A 19,363-nucleotide genomic window follows, 5' to 3' on the forward strand; every position below is an offset into this window, starting at 1 on the left:
CCCGGGCTGGGGTGCGCTGGGTAGTGGGGGCGTGTCGACACGGCACCGCAGGGAACGGGAACGGGAAGGGTCTAAGATGGGTCGTGTGCTCGTGGAGCTCTTTTACGATGTTGTGTCTCCTTACTCCTGGATGGGGTTCGAGGTGAGGGGAGGAGGTGTGGGGGGAGACCGCTCCCGGGGCCCACGGGGTTCCCTACAGCCGCTGCTCCGACCGAGGGCCGGAGTCAGCTGAAGGGCGTCTCGCTTCCCTGCCCTTTGGGGCTTCCCCCCTGCTCCGGAGTCACTGTTACACGGGATCCCTGCTTCATGCTTTGTTTTGCCCGTGACGTGTTCGGATTGTTGTTTTTAATCCCATTTGTCGGGGTCCTTTAAGTTTCTTCATAACGTGTTGAAAACCAGAGGCGCTTAGGAGGCATTTCCCAGCCGAAGGCTTATTTTCTACTTGCAGACATCTCTATTAACCTGGCTTGCCTTTCTGTGTTGCAGGTTCTCTGCCGATACCAGCACATATGGAATGTTGATTTACGCTTTCGACCTGCTTTCCTCGGTGGCATCATGCAGGCAACCGGTAGCTAATGTGGGGAGACTGGCGTTCTTTAGATACTTCTGTGGGCCAGCACAGTGAGTGCTGAACTCACAGATCCAACCTTTAACCCATATTTTGTCAGCAATACCAAAGTAAATATAGGCTCGTGGAGTTCAGCAGTGACCTAGTTGGCTGCAAGGAGTTTTGTGCTGTTAGTGCTGTGTACCCCCAGCATTTACGCTGTCTGTGGAATGTGTAAATGCCAGAGTTCCTCAGTCCTAAAATAGAATAACAATAGTTCTACACAGAGTGATTTTCTGCAAGTTTGGGGTTGAATTAAAACCAGAATAAATCTGTGGAACTCTTAACAGTTTGTTACGTACGTGAAGGATCAAAGAACATCATAAAATAGCACTTGGGGCCTTATTAGGATTCTCTTAGATATATAAACCATGACATGAACAATCCTCCACCTGTTTACCCATGCATCGTTTTGTACTTTAAAAGTCATCAACACGAATCACTGCCAGGGTGTTTTTACCTTCATTTAAAACTGGTTGTACTAATTTATACTACCAGTCTTTGCAAAACCAAAATAAATTGTGTTTAAATCATGGAAAAATCTGTATATGTTTTACTAATACTGTATAAAATTGCACTTCTCGGGTGTGTGTGTAGGTGAGGCTAAATTTGTCATGTTTTGTTTTGTCCGGTGTCTTTATAGCATAGTTGAAATCTTCTGCTTATAGTAGAACTCTTTCTGAAAGGTAACAAGCCTCCAGCAATGTTGCCAAAGCGTGCGGAATACCTGCTGAAGGATATCAAAAGGATGGCAAAATATTATCAGGTGCCTTTAACAGTTTCACCTGATGTCTTCCAACGTATCATTGGTACAAGTAAGTAAATAAGTGAGCTTAATACTTGTTAATCATTGTTCAAATCCTCCATTGCAGTAAAGGCTAAGAAATAATGAAAAGCCTCTCAGTTGTCCAATTGGATCTTGTAATTACTTAGAGATAACTGCACCCTCTGCTTGCCAAAAGTGTCTATATAGCAATGCACGTAATGTGGGAAATAACCAGGGAGGACTAGAGATCTGTGTGAGGTCACAGACAGTGGGACAGCTCTTGTGACTGGAATGCTGTTGTGGATGGCTCTGTCCTTTTAAGGGAAGGCAGACTGGTGAGGTGAGGTGGTGAAGATGCCCTTTATGTGAGAGAGCAACTAGAATGTATTGAGCTCCAGCTGTGGGGGGGACGATGAACAAGTGGAGAGCTTGTGTGTAAGAGTCAAGGGGTGAGCTAACATTGGTGATGCTGTTGTGGATGTGTACTACGAGCCGCTTGATCAGGAGGTGGAAGTGGAAGAGGCCTTTTACAAACAGCTGGAAGTAGCCTTGTGATCCCCAGCAATGTTTACCATGGGGGACTTCAATCACCCTGATGTTTGTTGGATAAGCAACAAGGGCAGGCACACGAGGTCCTAGTTCCTGCAGTGCATTGGTAATAACTTTCTGATGGAGGTGGTGGAGGAGCCAATGAATGGGAGTGTACTACTTGACCTTGTTTTTACTAAGAAGAAAGAGCTGGTTGAGGATGTGGCATCTGAGGGATGCTTGGGATGCAGCAGTCATAAGATGAGGGAGTTCATGATCTTGTGTGGAAAAAGCAAAGCAGTGAGTAGAATTGCTACCCTGGACTTCAGGAGAGCCAACTTTGACCTACTTGGAGGTATTCCATGGGCTAGAGTGCTAGAAGTAAGGAAGGCCTTGAGAGCTTAAACACCACTTATTCCAAACTCAAAACTGGCAAATCCCTAAGAGTAAGAAATCAGGGAAAGGTTGCAGGAGGCATGTGTGAATGAGCAGGGAACTCATGGATAAACTGAAAGGAAAGAAGTTCTATGAAATGCAGAAAAAGGGACTGCCCACCTAGGAAGAATATGGGAATGTTGTCAGGTCCTGTAGGGATCCAGCGAGGAAGGCTAAGTCCCCCATGCAAAGGAGGTGATGGAACAGCTTGTTCTGAATTCCATCTCCGAGCAATTGGAAGAGAAAAAGGTTATCAGAAGTAATCAACGTGGATTCACCAAGGGGATATCATGTTTGACTAATCTGATGGCCTTCTATGATTGGGGGTGTTCAAGGAAAGACTGGATGTTGTGTTGAGGGACATGGTTTAGTGGCAGCTGTTGGTAATAGCTGAATGGTTGGACTGGATGATCTTTTAGGTCTTTTCCAACCTCGGTGATTCTGTGATGATGAGGTTTAACAGGTGCAAGCATAGAGTCTTGCACCTGGGGAGGAATAACTGCACACATCAGTTCAGGTTAGGTGATGAGCTGCCAGACAGGAGCTCTGCAGAGAAGGACCTGGTCGTTCTGGTGGACAACAGGTTGACCATGAGCAAGCAGCGTGCCCTTGTGGCCAAGAAAAGGCCAATGGTATCCTGGAGTGCATTAGAAAGACCATGGCCAGCAGGTCAAGGGAGATTATCCTCCCCCTCTACTTTGCCCTGGTGAGGCCACATTTAGGCCACTGTGTCCAGTTCTGGGCTCCCCAGTTCAAAAAAAAAAAGACGGGTATCCTAGAAGGAGTCCAGCAAAGGCCAACAAAAATAATTAATGGCCTGGAGTGTCTCGCATATGAAGAAGGGCTGAGTAACCTGAGTCTGTTTAGCCTAGGGAAAAGACTGAGAGGGGATCTGATAAATGTTTATAAGTATCTAAAGGGAGGTGGGAGGCAAATGGTTGAGGCCAGACTCTTCTCAGTGGTGTGTAGCAATAGGACAAGGACTAGTATGCTAAGTAGTACTTGAACATAGTAAGTACCATACTACTAAGATGCACAAGAAATTCCTTACAGTAGGGGTGATGGCAGCATTGGAACAGGCTGCCCAGAAAAGTTGTGACACCTCCTTCTCTGGATATATTCAAGACCCATCTGGGTGCCTACCTGTGAGACCTATTGTAGGGTACCTGCTTTAGCAGGGACGTGGGACTCAATGATCTCATGTGGTTCTTTCCAACCCCTGTGATTCTGTGAAGATTGATTCTCTGTCCGTAGCCTCTCCATGTATCTATTAGCAGTATTAAATCTGTGTGGTTTTTAACCATGAAAGGAAGTTCTGGGGAAATAAACCTCCATATTAGCATTGAAGATACTGTTGATTCAACGTAAGTTTTACTATTTGGAAATAGTTACAAAGAAGATTATACTTTATTTAAGTAATACTTCTTAAGACTCTTACCTGTTCATGACCCTGTGCCATGTTTCAGCATGTTTCTTTGTCTCCATTAATTCCAGACACACTTGGAGCCATGCGTTTTATCACAGCCATGGATATGACACAACCAAAGTACTTGGAACCCTTATCTAGAGAGTTCTGGTTACGTTTTTGGTCACAGGTCAGTATTTTATGAAGCCATTGCCTTGATCCTTTCTGTCACCATTCCAGACTCACTTCATTATGTGTTGAATATGAGTAAAAGAAAAGTCTATCAATTAGAAGTCATGGAAGGAAACATGAGGTCATAAGTGTTTGTCTTGATTCCAGCTAGGCTAGAGTTCATTTTCATGGGGGCTGATACGATGCCATGTTTTGGATTTAAAAGAAAAACAGTGTTGTTAAGAAAATGATGTTTTAGCTGTTGCCGAGTAGTGCTGCACAGAGCCAAGGATGATTCAGCTTCTTGTACAGCTCTGCCTGTGAGGAGCTGGGATTGCTCAAAGAGCAGGGTGGGGACAGAACCAGGACAGCTGATATAAACTGGCTGAAGTGATATATTTCATATCATGATATTGGAGGTCTTTTCCAGCCTTGGTCATTCTATGATTCTGTGTGTAATGATAAAAATAGGGTTTTTGGCTGGAGGAAGGCTTCTGCTCAGGGTTTGGCTGGACAGTATTTGGCAGATGATGAGCAATTGAATTACACATCACCTTCATGTGTGTGTGAGAGTGCATACACGCATATGTATGTATGTATTTATAATTTTCCCCTTCCTTTTCTGCCCTATTAAAGTGTTTTTGTCTCAACCCACAAGTTTTACCTTTTTCCACTTCTCTCCCTTATCCCCACTGTAGGGGGCAGGGGTGAGCCGATGTATGTAGCTGAGATGCTTGCCAGAGTAAACCACAGCAGTAATTCAGGAGTCACTGCAAGAAAAGGATTTGCTTCTAGTTGTCTTAATTTGCTGTTCCTTATTTTCAGCATGAATTGTGAGTCCTATAGGCCGAGTGAATCAGCAGTTCATGTCAGAACAATATTTGATTAGGTAACTTAAAACTTTGCCTGAAAAAACTCCAGTGGGGACAACTAGTGGTTTTTATTTGTTTTCTTAGAAAACTTGCTTTCAAGTCCAGAACTGAGCTCTTGTTCAGCTTCACTGAATTTCTTATTTTCTTCTTTCAACAGCATGAAGATATCAGTAAACCAGAGAGTATTTTGGCTGTAAGTCTCTTCTTTTTGTTATTGTCTCTGCATTTCTGGTATAGATTAGAAATCAGAAATTGTAATTGTTCGCTATAGTGTCTTTTGCAAGTGAGATTTTGTTTTTTACAGTTAAGGCTGTAACGGCATCTAGCTTTATGTGTTCCTTTTTAAGGGATCTCCTTTCTACATTCTTTTATTGTTAAGTTCATGGAACATGAGGAAAAAAAGAATTGTCTGTGCCGAAGAGATGCGGTCTCTCCTATCTGACATCGCTATTTGAAACCGGACACTCGCAGTCCAGCTGTTTCCCCAGAGTCTGGCTGTTGCCTTTTTGTGGAGCTTCATACTTAGAACTCGAAGTAATTTAGATGCTCCTTGGCAGTCTTTGTATCCATGTTCAGCAAGGCAGGGATGTAGACACCTCCTCATTTGCTTGTGTCTTTTTATTTTTCCTGCCCCTACAGCAAATATTAGACCTTCCTCTCTTGTAGAAATAGGCCATCCAAAGCCACAACAGGTCCCAGTCTCTTCATCAGAGTATGCAGAGGTGAATTTATGTTACAAAGTGATTGAGAAATGATCTGTTGTTTACTTGATACAGTTCCAAGTGTGCCTGTGGTATTATTTACTTTCTTTTTAACTCAGTTCTTAATTAGCAGTAACTTCTTGTAACTTCCTATGGAAGCAGTGTAGCCTCAGAATCCTGCTTAATTAATACATGCTAGGAATTAGAATATTTTTTATTAGAGCACGCCTAATTTCACTGTCACTTGTCAGGTAGCAGAAAAGGCTGGGCTGTCCTCTGAGCTCACCCAGAAGCTACTTCAAATGATTTCCACCTCTGAAGTGAAGGATCGTCTGAAGGAGACAACTGAGCAAGCGATAAAATATGGGGTGAGATGCTTCCAATGCCTTTTGGTGTCACAGCTATGCATGTCTTCCCTATTAAGAAGGTTAGGAAGCAAGGACCAATGAAGATGATGGTTAGAAAGCACTATACAGACCATCTCTCTTTTGCTTTCTGAGCAACTAAATGCTAACTTGCTGGTAATTTATTGCATTGTCATCTGGGAAACCCATTTAGCCCATTCTGGCTGGTTGACAAGGATGGGCAGCTACAGGGCCAGAATCAAGAGATGCCATCTGTCACTGTGTGACATAAAACTGTGGGTTTACTACATTGCTTTTCTTGCTCATTCAGGAGGGGCATACAGTCTTTGAAGATTCCTTTACTTTCTGATAGTTCCATTAGACTCATCTTCCAGAATGAAGTTCAAATGAAGGGGAGAAAAAAAAGGTCAACATTTTCAGATTTGATTCCTGAAGACTGAACATGTGCCTACAAAAGTTTGTTTCATAACACTCATCATTTAATCTCCATGCTGTCAATAGGCATTCGGGATGCCTGCTATTGTGGCACATATTGATGGAAAACCTCAGCTCTTTTTTGGCTCTGATCGTTTAGAGCTGCTAGCCAGCAATATAGGTGAGTGTGTATCTAATAATACCACTAAACAAAATACTATTTGTTTTTTTCAAATATTAAATAATGTTGAGTATACTTCTCAAGGGGTGAAACTGCTGTCCGCAATGTATTTCAGTACATTTAGAGTGAACAAATATGTAGTCCTTTTTCCAAGCAAGAAATAATTTGCGTTCTCCATCCTTTCTCCTTGATATGTTTCAAGATTTTGTGTGCTGCATGCCATTCTTAAATTACTATTAAATTTGTTTAGTTTTCCAAATGTTCATATTTAACTATTTGATACTGGACGTTACAGCTTGGATAAGATTAAGGCTGTGGGTGACACTGACTTTCTGCTGTTCTGACATTTTTACCTTAAATGTCTTCCTTCTTAATAAACAACATGCTATCACAGCTCTTGAATCCATGGCTCATTGGTACTTTAATACACAAAAGTTTAAACAGAAATCCATTGATTGACCATCCTCTTGGAATGGGAATGTATTTATTTTCATTTCCCTGTTAATAAAACATGCATTAACTTGGTCACCTGAGTTAGAGGGAATTGACTTCTGACCTTATTGGCTGCACTTGGGGAATAGGAGAACAGTGACCAGGAAGAGCTGTGCATGTAGTGAAGTCCAATGCATTTGTGGAAAAAATGTCAGCAGCAGATCATTGTTAACGCAAATTAAATTTGGTCATAGATTAAACAGAAAGAAACTTTTGGATGCTTGTTTTCTTGTTTTGAATGGGTTTGGATTATATAAAAATATTCTTAATGAAAATGAGAGTGAGGAATATGAAGTTTTAAACAGCCATTTTGATAGTTTCTAATCCTAACTGGAATCCTAACATCCTGCTTCCACTGGTTTCCACTCCAGGTTGTTTCTCTGAATCCCCAGCCTCCTACCCTTTTCCTCTTCCTTACCTCCAACCACTGTAAAGAAGTAGTTCTTAAAACAAGTGGATTCAGCATAGCAGAGAGTGCTCATGACTTGCAGAATTTCAATGTTGCTTCATTTGTAACTGTGCAATAAAGGATATTGGAAGCTGCCTGAAGCATGCCAGACAGGATAAATATTTGTATTCCATCATCAGTACTTACCCTTCAAAGGAAGAGTAGGAATGGACATTCAGCTGCAGAAATGTGACTAGATAATTGTTTCTCGGTATTAAATTTTAACTTTCTCTTACGTGCTGATTTGTCTTGCAGGTGAAAAGTGGCTGGGACCAGTTCCTTCAGCTCCAAGCTCCAAAATGTGAAATGTTTTGGGGAGATACCTAAGAATGAAGAGACAGCACATACATATACAGTTGATCTTCAGTGATTATGCATCCAATTCTATAGAGAGATGACTTTCTCTTTTTTTAACTGCTAACTCTACAGATTATTTTCATTTCTAGTTAAGAAGTTTGGGATTTGCTAACAATCTTGTCTGTTCTTTACAAATACACATGTGTTGCTTTCAAGGATTGTATAGTCAACAAATATACAGAATCATGTTGTATGATCGACAGATACACTGAATGGTGTTGTGAGATTGATATCCACTGATTGTAAAACTAGAAAGATTATCGTGTTGGAAAAGGATAATCGGAAACAAATGGTAAATGCTCACCTGTGTGGGCTCACAGGGAAGAGTCCAAGAGGAGCAATCCTACTTTTCCTTTAGAAACGCATGTACAGCCTGAGAGGTGTTGGTCACATTTGCCTGTTATTTTAAATCCAAGATACAGCAAAGATGGAAGAAGCACAAGATGAAGCATTCATGCTTCCTTTCACCTTGCAGCACAGCGGTTGGTTAGACTAGTAGAAGAGAGAGAGAGAATTCAAGTCCAAAGCAAGATCTGGGAAACCAGTCAAGTACTTCAAAAATAACTGCTCCATCTAATGGACAGTATTTATATGTGCACTCATGTGTCTGACATTGGAGATCACCACACATGTGCATTCATAGACACCGGCTCCAGCCTTTGCAGAGGTTTCTAATGAAAGTTAATTTTGCAGAATGATAGGGAAGTTAACATCCACATAATCACCATAGGCTTTTATAAGTGCCTTCAAGCCATGTTGGAGAGGTTTTTGACCATTATACCCCTGAAACGTGCTACTTTTTATCAGTGTTATAAAACTAATTCTGATTAAAATATTATAAAACTAATTCTAATTGCTGGTAAAAAGAGTGGCTAAGATCTTGCTTTAGGCCAGGCCGCTGTCAGTGACTTGATTCACAGTGCTGTCTCAGAAATGGGTAAAATGCACTTTGTGGAGGTAATGAGCTCTGGTGAGAAGTTGGGAAAAATGCAGTAAATGTCTTGAATTAATTTGATGGTGAAAGCTGGGTTCTTGTGAAGTTTTATCTTATGAAAGAGCTTGACTTAAGAAGCAGCCTGTGTGGCAAAACTGTGTTGGTTTGGGAGATGGATCTTATGAAACAGATCTTACAGACTGTTGTGTGTTTTCCCAGATTATCTTCAGGGCTGTCAGATGCACTTGAAATCAGCAGAGATGAAAGGCTTAGAGCCTGATGTACTACAATTTACACCATTTACCCACTGCTGAGAAGATTAACTAAATCCAAACTCAACTTTTTCCTTACCTTGCTTATGCTAGAATAATGTAGAAGGAGCTACTTCTCCTTCTAGACTGAAACACTTGGAATGGGGCTTTCATTTCATACTAAAAAACACTGAATTTGGCCTCTGGCTCCAGACTGCGTTTCACTGCCACACCTGTTTTGTCTATAACTTCTTTTCTAGAGAAGTTCTGACCATAAAGAGTCCAACAAGTACTGAAGTCTTTCTCCAGCTTTCCCATAAGTTCCCTTGGTGCTTTTTTCACTTTGTGAATCGATCTACTTTTGTGCACACAAAAAAAACTAGTTTGAAGAATAAAGCAGGTTCTAGCAGGGACAGCATCGTGCAGTCAAGCCAAAAATGCTGATACTGAATATATCTGTGCAATCTGAATGCCTGATCTTTATGAATATATGCTCTCATTGTATTTGTCTTCTCCTCCCTCTCCCAGGCCTCCTGCATTTTGCTTCAGGGTTTAAGGAACCTGCCTTTCATCACTTATCAATGCCATGTTTGAACCAGGAATTAAATACTTTGTTAAATTCCAGGATTTAAGGCCTTTTGCTTTCTGTAATCGTCTGCTTCTGTTCACCTTACACATTTCACAGAACATGAGTGTGCTGCCTTTCAGATTACAGCCTTCTTACTTAGACTGTTTTATGTTACTCCTGAGTGGCCTTCATACTATGCAATAAGGATAGCTTTGAGTTCTCAATAGTGCAATTTCATAAGTAGTATAGTTTCTAGGATTTCATGCTTAGCTGTATTACAACATTAAATTTGAATTATCACTCTTTTATTTGGATCAGGGGAAAAGATAAAGAGTTTGAATTAAGAACTGCTGTCAGTGTAGGATGTTGTAGGGGCTCAAAAGCAGCAGACAAGAATGACTGTGATGGGACAGCTACCCTCCATTTGATCATGATATTTAAAGAGGCAATCAACAAATGCACTCCACTACATACCTTTAGTCTCTTGGTTAGGTGAGTTGATTTCACATAGTGTGAAAAATATCACAGTGCTGGTCCATTTTAACCACATCTCTTGGCTTAAGTCAGAAGTCCATGCACAAACGTATGTGTTTGTTTGTGTGCCTTTATGCAACATAATGAGAGAAATAAAATCTCTGCATGGAAGAACTAAGAGGAGATATGGCACAACAAAACATCACCACTCCTGCTGGACCTTGTACTACCAACTTCTGGAGGATCCAGCAAGTCCTCCTGGCAATGAAAGTTGCAGGAATGAAACAGTTGCATGAGGGAGTAGAAGGGAGAAGTAGAGAGAACCTCAGCCAATGTAATACAAAGTTCAGAGCGGATCACTGGGATCAGTTCCACTGTGCTTTATGTAGGGCACATCGATAGCAGAGGTGCCTTGATTTGTGGAATGATCACACTAGGATTTTTTTATGGGCTGGATAGGCTTATCAGATATTAAAAACAGTGCTGCATCATTCCTGTGTTATGTGCAAACATCCTGAGAGACCTCTGGGAGACATGGAGAGCAAGAGAGCTACAGTTAATCACAAGGCCAAAAGGAGGGTGAATGCTTTTACTTGACGACAGCCAATTTTCATTTATGCTTATTTACTGCTTCCATTGGTATTTCATGCAACAAGTAAACATGAGCTACTCACCTTTCACAGGGAACCAAGTAGTGCACCTGCTTGGTCTAAATGTTGTGCTGCAGAGACAAAAGGAGCAAACAAAGTTCACATTCTTGTGAAGGAGCATGTGACCAGATTAGATCCATGTGGCAAATTAGAACCCTCCCCCCTGTTAGTACCTGGCATGGTGATCCAGTGACAGATATCAGGCCAAGGCGTGTGGTATCAAAGGCCAGGACATGTCCCAGTGCAAGGGGTGGTGTTGACTCAAGACAGAAACGCAGCCTGTATCCTATCGTGGAAGGCAGACTTACCCCTCCTCAAACCTGTTAAACATCTGTACTAATCCCATCGAGGCTGTTAAGTTCACTGGACCGCTGGTGGGAGCAACATCACTCCAGCATGCTCCAGTATCCTTGAGGAAACATTGCAACCAGTGGTGAATTTTCAGGAACAGGTGAGCACAGACCTGAAACGCTACTGGTCCTTGAAGATATGCCTCCTGAAGGAACATCAACTATTGGCCCTACGGAACCACAAAAAGACTGTCAACAATCACCTTCAGTGCCTTGATAACCAGTATTGCAGCAGGTATTTTATGTGTACCACGATGTACACTGTACTTTGGATCACCAAAACAACAGGAACTTACCCCCGACTTGCTCAGTTGTTGGTCCATGCTGCGAAGGGGTGGAGTGCAGCAGAATTGCCAAGTCACAGCCTGAAACAATGGCTGAGCACCAGGTGAGAAAGTGTAGCTAACCCAGGGAGCTCAGGTGTAAGCCCTGCACCTGAATGACAGGAAGGGGTGGAGACTGGATCCACCCCTCCTCACCCCTCATTTAAGGGTTAGCAGCTGAGGGAGCAGTATTTCTCTGGATAGACTGCACTCCTCTTGAGCTATCCCATGTCATGGGAAGGGGGTGAGCTAATTTCTTTATTATGATTTAATTTAAATAAGCTTGCTATTATTCTGTTGTCCCTAAATCTTATTAGAAGGCACTCTCATTGCCTTCTTTTGCCATACCAAAGGAAAGGCACTATGTAGCCACTATCAGCCTATTGTGTTTGATCTTATGTGAATTTCCAATCAGTACAAGTTAAGTGCTGAAAGCAATTTTCACATCACTGAATTTACAAGGCATTACTTGCTGTGTTTCTGGATAGTTTTAACACCAGGAATCAGGAAAACATTTGCACATTAACCAGTGTTATTAAATGGTTAATTACAAGAGCATAAGGAAGCAGAGAGGAGGTAGAAACTAATTACCAAGATCTTCATTATTTTTTTCTGTGTCTTATTAAATGTCTGTGCAAGAGCCTGACACTTAATCATAATAGCTTATTAATAAGACAAGTCCTGCTTGCAGACAGGAACATATTCAAGTCAAGATGCCTTAATACTTTATGTATTAAGGCAGCCTGGAGCGTGTTTCATATCTGTCAATGCGAGACCTTTAATGTCAGCTTCTCCTAACTTAGAGTTTGGGAACCACTGCTTGTAACTTTCTAGAACAGACCATGAAGCTTACGTGCTTATATGCCTTGAAATGTACTATGTGTGTAACGCTTAACGATGAAACACCATAGAGAAGTGCTGAAGTATGTTAAGTAACTCAAAAGGCTAAAAGAGGCAATAAAGATAAGACAACTTCAATATATTAAATATATTTATTCCTTCAGAAACACTGCAAAACATGGCCGGTCACGACCTACAAGCAGTACTGAAACCTAAAGCCCCAGGCATATTACATGCCAGCATGCAATAGGGAGAACAGTAAAGGCAAGGCCAATATAGGCCAAAGATATTTCCTCAAGAAGCTAGGAAATATGTTTTGGAAGAAATGAAGGCTAACATACTTCTCCCTTGTCAGAGCCAATCAAGAAAATGAGCTGGGACCTAATTTTTCACTAAGTATCACCTTCTCAGCATCCTTCCTCAGCAAGTTTCTTCATCCTCTTTCTTTGCATTGCATTCCTAAACTATGCCATCCATCTCTAGCACTTACTAGAGACAGAGGTGGAAATGTGTTCTGCTTTTGACTTAATTCTCTTCTTGAATAAGTCTAAGGGAAGAGAAGAAGAGGTGCTCTAGGTAGCCTCTTTTCCCCCAGCATTTGTAGAGTCTGGTCTGGTTCAGTGACTGCTGATTGGACAATGGGAAGGGCCTAGAGTCAAAACACCCCAATAGGATCTTTCTGTCCTTCTCCATGATTCCTGCACCAGGGACTGCCAGTGAAGCATTATGGGGTGTCACTTGGTCTTTCCACAGTCCTTGAGGTCCTCTAAGTGCATGCTCCTCTTAGCCAGCACTCTCATTTCACCCAAAAAGTCTTGCCAGTATCTTCAGTGAGGTAAGCAATTAGTAGCATCCAGTCCGCTCCCAATTGGCTTGATGTCCCCACTCAGATGTGTCTGAGGAGGGAAAACACATACACAAAAAACATGTGTTCTTTTCCTAGGATTTGGACATAACGCAGTACAGTGTTTGATTTTTCAGATGAAATTTGGAAAGAGTCCCGATCCTGGGGAGTTTTGCTACCTTGCTACTTAGGCTGAGTTCATTCTTTCACTGTGTCCCTTGGGAGAAAGGATTATTCAGAAGGCTACCTGGACAACGGAGCAGGAAAAACTAAGGATAACTGTCCTCATATGTTGGAGAGCAGACAGCAATTGTCCAAGTGAACAATGCAGTTTCAAATGCTGCAGGTTGACTACTGCAGAAGAGTGCTTTAGAAATTAGTAAGTGAAAGTAACTTGGTTTATCTCTACTACACAAGAATTTACGTGGTAAAATTACACATCCTTAATTCCCTATCCCAGGCACGCTGCTGAAGGTATAACTGCATGTGGGCTGGTCCCATACTGTGAAAAACTGTCTAATCACAAATAGTACAAAACTCCACGCTGCATCATACCTCATATGCAAACTGTGCACGTGATTCCTCCTGCCAACAAACAATATTCATGCAAATACTACTAATGAAGACTTCTGCAATGTTTGCTCTCTGAAAGCAGGTGATATTGATTTGAAACAACCAGCTCACCTCAACTTATGAACAGAGAATGCTACTTGGGAACTGGGAGGAGCCCAAAATCAAATGCAGAAGTAAGGAACCAAGTGGGGTTTTTTTTGTTTGCTTGTTTTTCCCAGTACATGTACATATCTACAGGGCAGCCCTGCTATAATATACTTTCATATGAGAGAAAATTCTTGCTGGTTACACAAGTTTACCTTAGCTGCCTAATCAGAGTAAGACTCCCCCACGTGTCTAGACAGGAACTTGCAGTTTGCTAACAATGTCCCAGAAAGGACAAAGAGGAGGAGGAAGTGGAATGATAAAGCAATGTTGGAAGAAGGATGCTGCAGACTAATAAGCATTTGCACGTTCTGCATTCTCTCTAGCAGCATCTCTGCTAGCACCTTAAATGTTCTGTATCTTCTAGTTGTGCTTTTCTTATCCTCCCTTGAAAAAATTATGACACCCACCCAACCCAAAAACGATGATCATAGAAACATATTCACCATAACTCTGCACCTTCACTGTGACAAAACTCTAGAGAGCCCTACACCACATAATGTGCCTTATGTGGATAACATTGGTATAGCACTCAAGAGAGCAAGACATGCACTACTCTTTCTTATCATCACCAAACGCAATGAACATCTTCCAAATATTAAAATCGTTTTCAACTCACTTGTTCTTCCTGCTGGGGAACTCTGGGGAGCTGGGACTGGATGATCCATCAGATTTAAGGTCAAGCAAAGTTTCTGGACTGTCTACCACCTTCTGTATCCTCTCTGCAATGTCTCTGCTTGGAAGAAAGATAAATCAACTATATCCCAGGGCCAGGGTTCACTATTTTCAGAGTTCACCATTCACACTATTCTAATATTTCCTTCCAGGCCACATTACAAAGCTGGATCTCTGACACACATAGGAGGGGAAGCAACTTTGTACTGAAAAGGACAGACTTCTTACAAGCTGTTAAGGGCAGTGTATTATAAATGGTCAAATTTTTTTCTCATTTTAAATTTACATAATTTACATAAAAGACTAAATTAATTTTGGTATTTTACCTTAATTCTTCAACTTTTTCTTTCACTGCCCACTTCTCTCCTCCCCCTCCACACACACACTTTTCATAGGTCTTGAGAAGATCTGGGTTTCATTAGAGAGTTTTTATACTAATTGCAATTAACTGAAGTCAGCTAATGCTTCCATTTCAGGACAGTACCAGTATTTTCTTTTTTCTAGTACTTGTCAAGATCCTTCTGAAGAAATCTGTCTACATGAGGAACTTAAAATTGAGGAATGTTACTTAAACAGGAATGGAGAACTCTCATTTTTCACCTCAGGTTTTTGTTACACTTGTTGCTGTTACCAGTAATGCACTTTGCAGTTCCTCATGTACTCTCTTGGTCAGCTGTCTTAACTGCACTCTCCACCTCACTGTTCATCAAGCCTTCTTTTGTGCTAACACAACTCCTCGTGAAACTGAAAATGATTCCAATAAAATAATCTTGAAAATTAAAACAACCCTGAAACTTCTATGACTTAGAAGCGGGATGGATTGGCTCAGCTCAGTCATCCAAGGCTGCATTTCATTAAGCTACAACTTCAGGATGAAGTCATACATGACTTGTTGAGTTCACTGCTGCCAGAGAAAGAGCCTGCACTCCAGCCACTTTTGCTGAGTGTTGCTTCCATCAGTTCTGGTACTCATCAGACTGTTCCATGAGCTAGCTCACAGCAGAACCAGGCAGACTCTCTTCCAGTATCTGAAAGGTGCTTACAGTGAGAGCGAGGCAAGTCTCTTCTCACTGATGACAGGTGACAGGATGAGGGGAAATGGCCTCAAGTTGCGCCACGGTAAGTTTAGGTTGGAAGTTAGGAAAAACTTCTTTACAGAAAGGGTAGTTAAACACTGGAATAGGCTCCCCAAGGAGGTGGTTGAGTCACCATCCCTGGATGTGTTTAAGAGCCACTTAGATGTGGTGCTCAGGGATATGATTTAGCAGAGGGTTGTTAGAGTTAGGGTACTATGAGTTAGGCTGTGGTTGGACTTGATGATCTTTGAGGTTTTTTCCAACCTGAGTAATTCAGGAACAATAGGAACGATATGGTACGTAAAGTAACAGACTGAGAGACATGGCTGGAGAATGTTTTAAAGTGCTGAGGAGCTGTGACTACTCCATTGGCTTAGATTGTTACAGAGAAGATGACTCAAAAGATTTTATTTTCCTCAAAGAAAGTTAAATACTATTTCTATTAAAATAATGTCATAGGTATCTCATTAAGTTCCAAGACAATAAATTGAAAGAAAGAAAAATGTAATAGTTCTTCCTGTTGTGAAATCACTGGTTTCCATATTAAATATGGCTTTTGCCACTTACAATCTTTAAGTAAGTTATTTCCAGGATTTCTTGCAACTGGGAAAACTGAGTATGAGGTGCAGAGTGCTCACATAGCTTTTGAGAACCTGTGCACTCTTTAAAAGTGCTGTCTAACTAGAGCTGAGACAATCTTTATGAGTTAAATGCCATCTCTGGTGACCAGTAGACTAAACTGCTCCTGGATCCTAAGAATTTGCTCTACCAAATAGTGTTACTCTATCTTTGTATCTGTTGTAGTTTCCATGGAAATAGGAGTCATTACTTTCAAAGTGATCTCTATAATATATTTGAAGTTTTGTCTACTTTAACTTCTCAACATGAGAACAAAACTGAACAAGAACAGATTCTCCCTCAGATCAAAGCCTTGTGCCTTTTTACTTAAATATTGATTCTCCCTGTTTCCAAATGTCTTTTTTTTATTGTTGCTTTCTTTCATTCATCCATCTCTATATTAGATGATAATCAGGACTTAGTTTCCATTCCAACCATTTCCAGTTCAGTTCTCATTCCTGTCTACCCCCTTTCTGTGTGTATCCATGCCCTTCTATTTTCCTTCCCTCAGATCCCTCCTGTTTATTCTCTGCTCATACCTCTTTTCCTCCTGTATGTTCTCAATGCCAATGGCACTACTCCGCCGCCCATGGAAACGGCTGGTTCGAGTACGTGATGGGCTCCTACCAGGCAAGGCAAAAGACTAGAAAAAAGGAAAGTGTTACAGGAAGGAAGAAGGTAAACGAGACAGGAAAACTGTGGTGAACCAGAAGAGCTGGAAAGGGAGCTTGCAACATTAATCCAGATTCTCTCTTTCACTTTGCTATGCTATGTAGTAGCACAACCAAGCTCCAACAATGCAAGAAAGAATACTTCCTGTCCCTGAAAAAGAGAAAAACATTCAAACTAGTGGTGAGAGACAGGGAGATACAAGACACACAGCAAGATATACAGATAGAATACAGAGAAAAGAGATTAGGAAATGAGGCAAAATCATTAAAAGGTAGTTAAAACTAGAAGTTAAAGGGGAGAAAGAAGAAGCAAGCCCAAGTCAATACTATTCTGTAACTTTGCAGTGGTAACATAAAGAATGCATATAATTGAGTAAGAGGTAGCATTGAAATTCCCATCCTGAAAATTACTTTCTTAGCTAACTTAGAGTTATTTTTCTTCAGTTTGCCCCTACTTACATTACTAATGCAGAGCCCATAATAAGCTGCACGTGCTTCAGCTAACATAGCAATATTTCCAATACTAGAAACCTGGATATTTTTCTGGTAGCATGTTCCCCATAGATTTATAATGCTCTTATCTTTAATATCGCTATCAAATAAGAAAGACTTTGATAGCGTATAGGAATATTCACTCTTTTTCTCATTCCAAACACTATTAACTCTGCTGTTTGTTCCAGATCTGAAAATTCTACCTACAGCAAAGGAGCATTTTGAATAAACATTGCCCATCTATTTGTTTTAGAGAAAAAAAAAAAGTAATTGAAATTGACTGGTGAAACTGACCAAAAAAATGGAACAAATAGTGTCCTAATCTAGCCATACAGTAGGTAATACAGTACCATTCTAGTGAAACCACAGCATAAGCATTTTATTTTAAGTTATGACAACCCACAGGATCTAATACAGGACAACAGAGATAAATGTTTGATGTAGAGTCATGTTTTGTTTTCTTCTTCCAGTCTGCATCTACCTTAGCTCTAGTTTACAGATGAATTGGCGCTAGAGATAGGCACAAATAAAAAAGACTGCAATACATGTTTTTGCTACTTGTGAAATGGAAAGATACAACAGAAAGAGATGAACAGAAAGACAACAGGACAAACTATTAGTGAAAAAGAAACAGCATGTACAGGTGGGTCACAAAGGTATGCCAGATTTCTTTTTATGGTCCACCCTAATACCTTACCGCAGCAATGGCCTTAGGGCCCTCGGCAACACTCTGGCTCAGAGCAAGGCCAGCTGTCGTTGGGCGGCTGGGCATGGTGGCTGGCTGCTGCTTTCTCATGGATATCCCCATGGTATCCAGGCTCTGGCTGCGGCCTCTGATCACCCGCTGAACAGAAGGGAGGCAGGGAAACAGACAAACACAGATACACATACAGACATGCACACAGTAGGGCACTACGAAAATCACCACGGCAAGGCTAGAAAGCTGGGACAGACCAACACCAGAAACACAGAAATCCTAACTCCTCAAAGGCAGCACCTTACATATAACCCTTTTTGTTGTTGCTTTTCTGGCTGATTCATGGAACTCACTGCCAGTAAAGAACTCTTCCTCAGATATATTCTTTGCTTTTATCTCATTTATTCTACTTCAGTAGCAGTTCCCTTACAGTATCCCAGCTTCCTGAATAAGACAACATCATCTGATGCAGTTTTGTACAGTATAAGCTACAAAACACAAAACTGAACTGAAGATTGTAAGATTGTGCATGAAGGCAAGAGCAGCCATTTGAAAATATGCAGTGTTTGTAAAAGCCATTTTCTGATATTTTTTTCCAGTCTTTCCCAACCCTTTAAAAAGGCTGTTTGTGTAAAATGACTGGTAAATCATAGTACCTGCTGCAAGTCAAAACAGGACATTTTTGAATAATTATTTTAAGATGTATGTGGTTACAAAATTGTTGGTTAGTAGGAAGTGGAGGGTAGACTGACTGTACATGCTAATACAACTCACCAAACTGTCCCAGATCTGACTAAGGCTACACATATGCTTAGTAGTTACAAGTGACTGGCTTAACTTCACCATCCTTAATAACACCAATCAGCCCACCAGACAAAACAAGGGGAGTTCATCTAAAGAAAAGCTTTATTAGTAAGTCTCTCTGTTCAGACAGACAAAGAAATTGGTGACACAGAAATGGGAAAGCAAGAGAAGGGAACGTGATGCAAGATTTTTCCTATATATGAAGCTCAAAATTAATTCCTCCTGTTTGTTTAAAAACTTTGCTTTCATCTACTGTTGTGATTCTTACACTTTTACAAGTAAGTTGTCACCTGATCCTGACTTTTAAAAGTGAGAATATTCTCTGCAGAACAACAGGAAATTAATTCTGGCTTCTAGAGGGAAAGTAAAGCATCATTATTTTCTAAACAATACATGCTAAGTTGTGTTGGAAACTCTTGCACTGCAACTTTTTCAGTCATAATGAAAATGAACTGGAAGAAGTCTACCGTGACAAAATTACTTCCTACTATTCATTGCAGTTCCTCTTGTAAGCACTTACACCCTTCCCAACAAGTTAAAGAATGAAACCCCATCTGACACTAGACACCAGCACGACACATAAAGAGTCTGATGCCCTAGGGACAATATAGGATTCCATCAAGGACCAAGCTTTAGT

At 41.0% G+C, this 19,363-nt stretch overlaps 2 protein-coding genes across 4 annotated transcripts in view; one reads left to right on the plus strand and one right to left on the minus strand.

The window, feature by feature from the left end:
• The first annotated feature begins 25 nt into the window (after window positions 1-25).
• Window positions 26-9,554, plus strand: GSTK1 (glutathione S-transferase kappa 1). Of its 3 annotated transcripts, none has more exons than XM_085523199.1 (8): window positions 26-142; window positions 487-621; window positions 1,251-1,422; window positions 3,831-3,931; window positions 4,942-4,977; window positions 5,737-5,853; window positions 6,352-6,445; window positions 7,641-9,554. In XM_085523199.1, the coding sequence occupies exons 3-8, from the start codon at window positions 1,311-1,313 to the stop codon at window positions 7,688-7,690; spliced, it is 510 nt and encodes a 169-aa protein (XP_085379325.1). In that variant the 5' UTR covers window positions 26-142; window positions 487-621; window positions 1,251-1,310; the 3' UTR covers window positions 7,691-9,554. The 3 variants fall into 3 exon arrangements, with proteins under 3 accessions (XP_085379325.1, XP_085379314.1, XP_015729223.2); XM_085523188.1 differs by having other exon boundaries at window positions 487-568; XM_015873737.3 differs by having other exon boundaries at window positions 487-568; window positions 1,294-1,422.
• Window positions 8,382-19,363, minus strand: part of LOC107319060 (rap1 GTPase-activating protein 1-like) — a gene marked incomplete at its 5' end in the record, with an annotated part of 51,223 nt that continues 40,241 nt past the window's right edge. The window contains 4 exons of the mRNA XM_085529462.1: window positions 8,382-11,139; window positions 14,313-14,429; window positions 16,602-16,705; window positions 17,923-18,069. Coding sequence (XP_085385588.1) covers window positions 11,127-11,139; window positions 14,313-14,429; window positions 16,602-16,705; window positions 17,923-18,069 — 381 coding nt within the window. The remainder of the gene's footprint in view (window positions 11,140-14,312; window positions 14,430-16,601; window positions 16,706-17,922; window positions 18,070-19,363) is intronic.

This window comes from Coturnix japonica, chromosome 1 (genome assembly GCF_054131305.1).
Source record: "Coturnix japonica strain WE chromosome 1, WE-NBRP24, whole genome shotgun sequence".
NCBI lineage: Eukaryota > Metazoa > Chordata > Aves > Galliformes > Phasianidae > Coturnix > Coturnix japonica.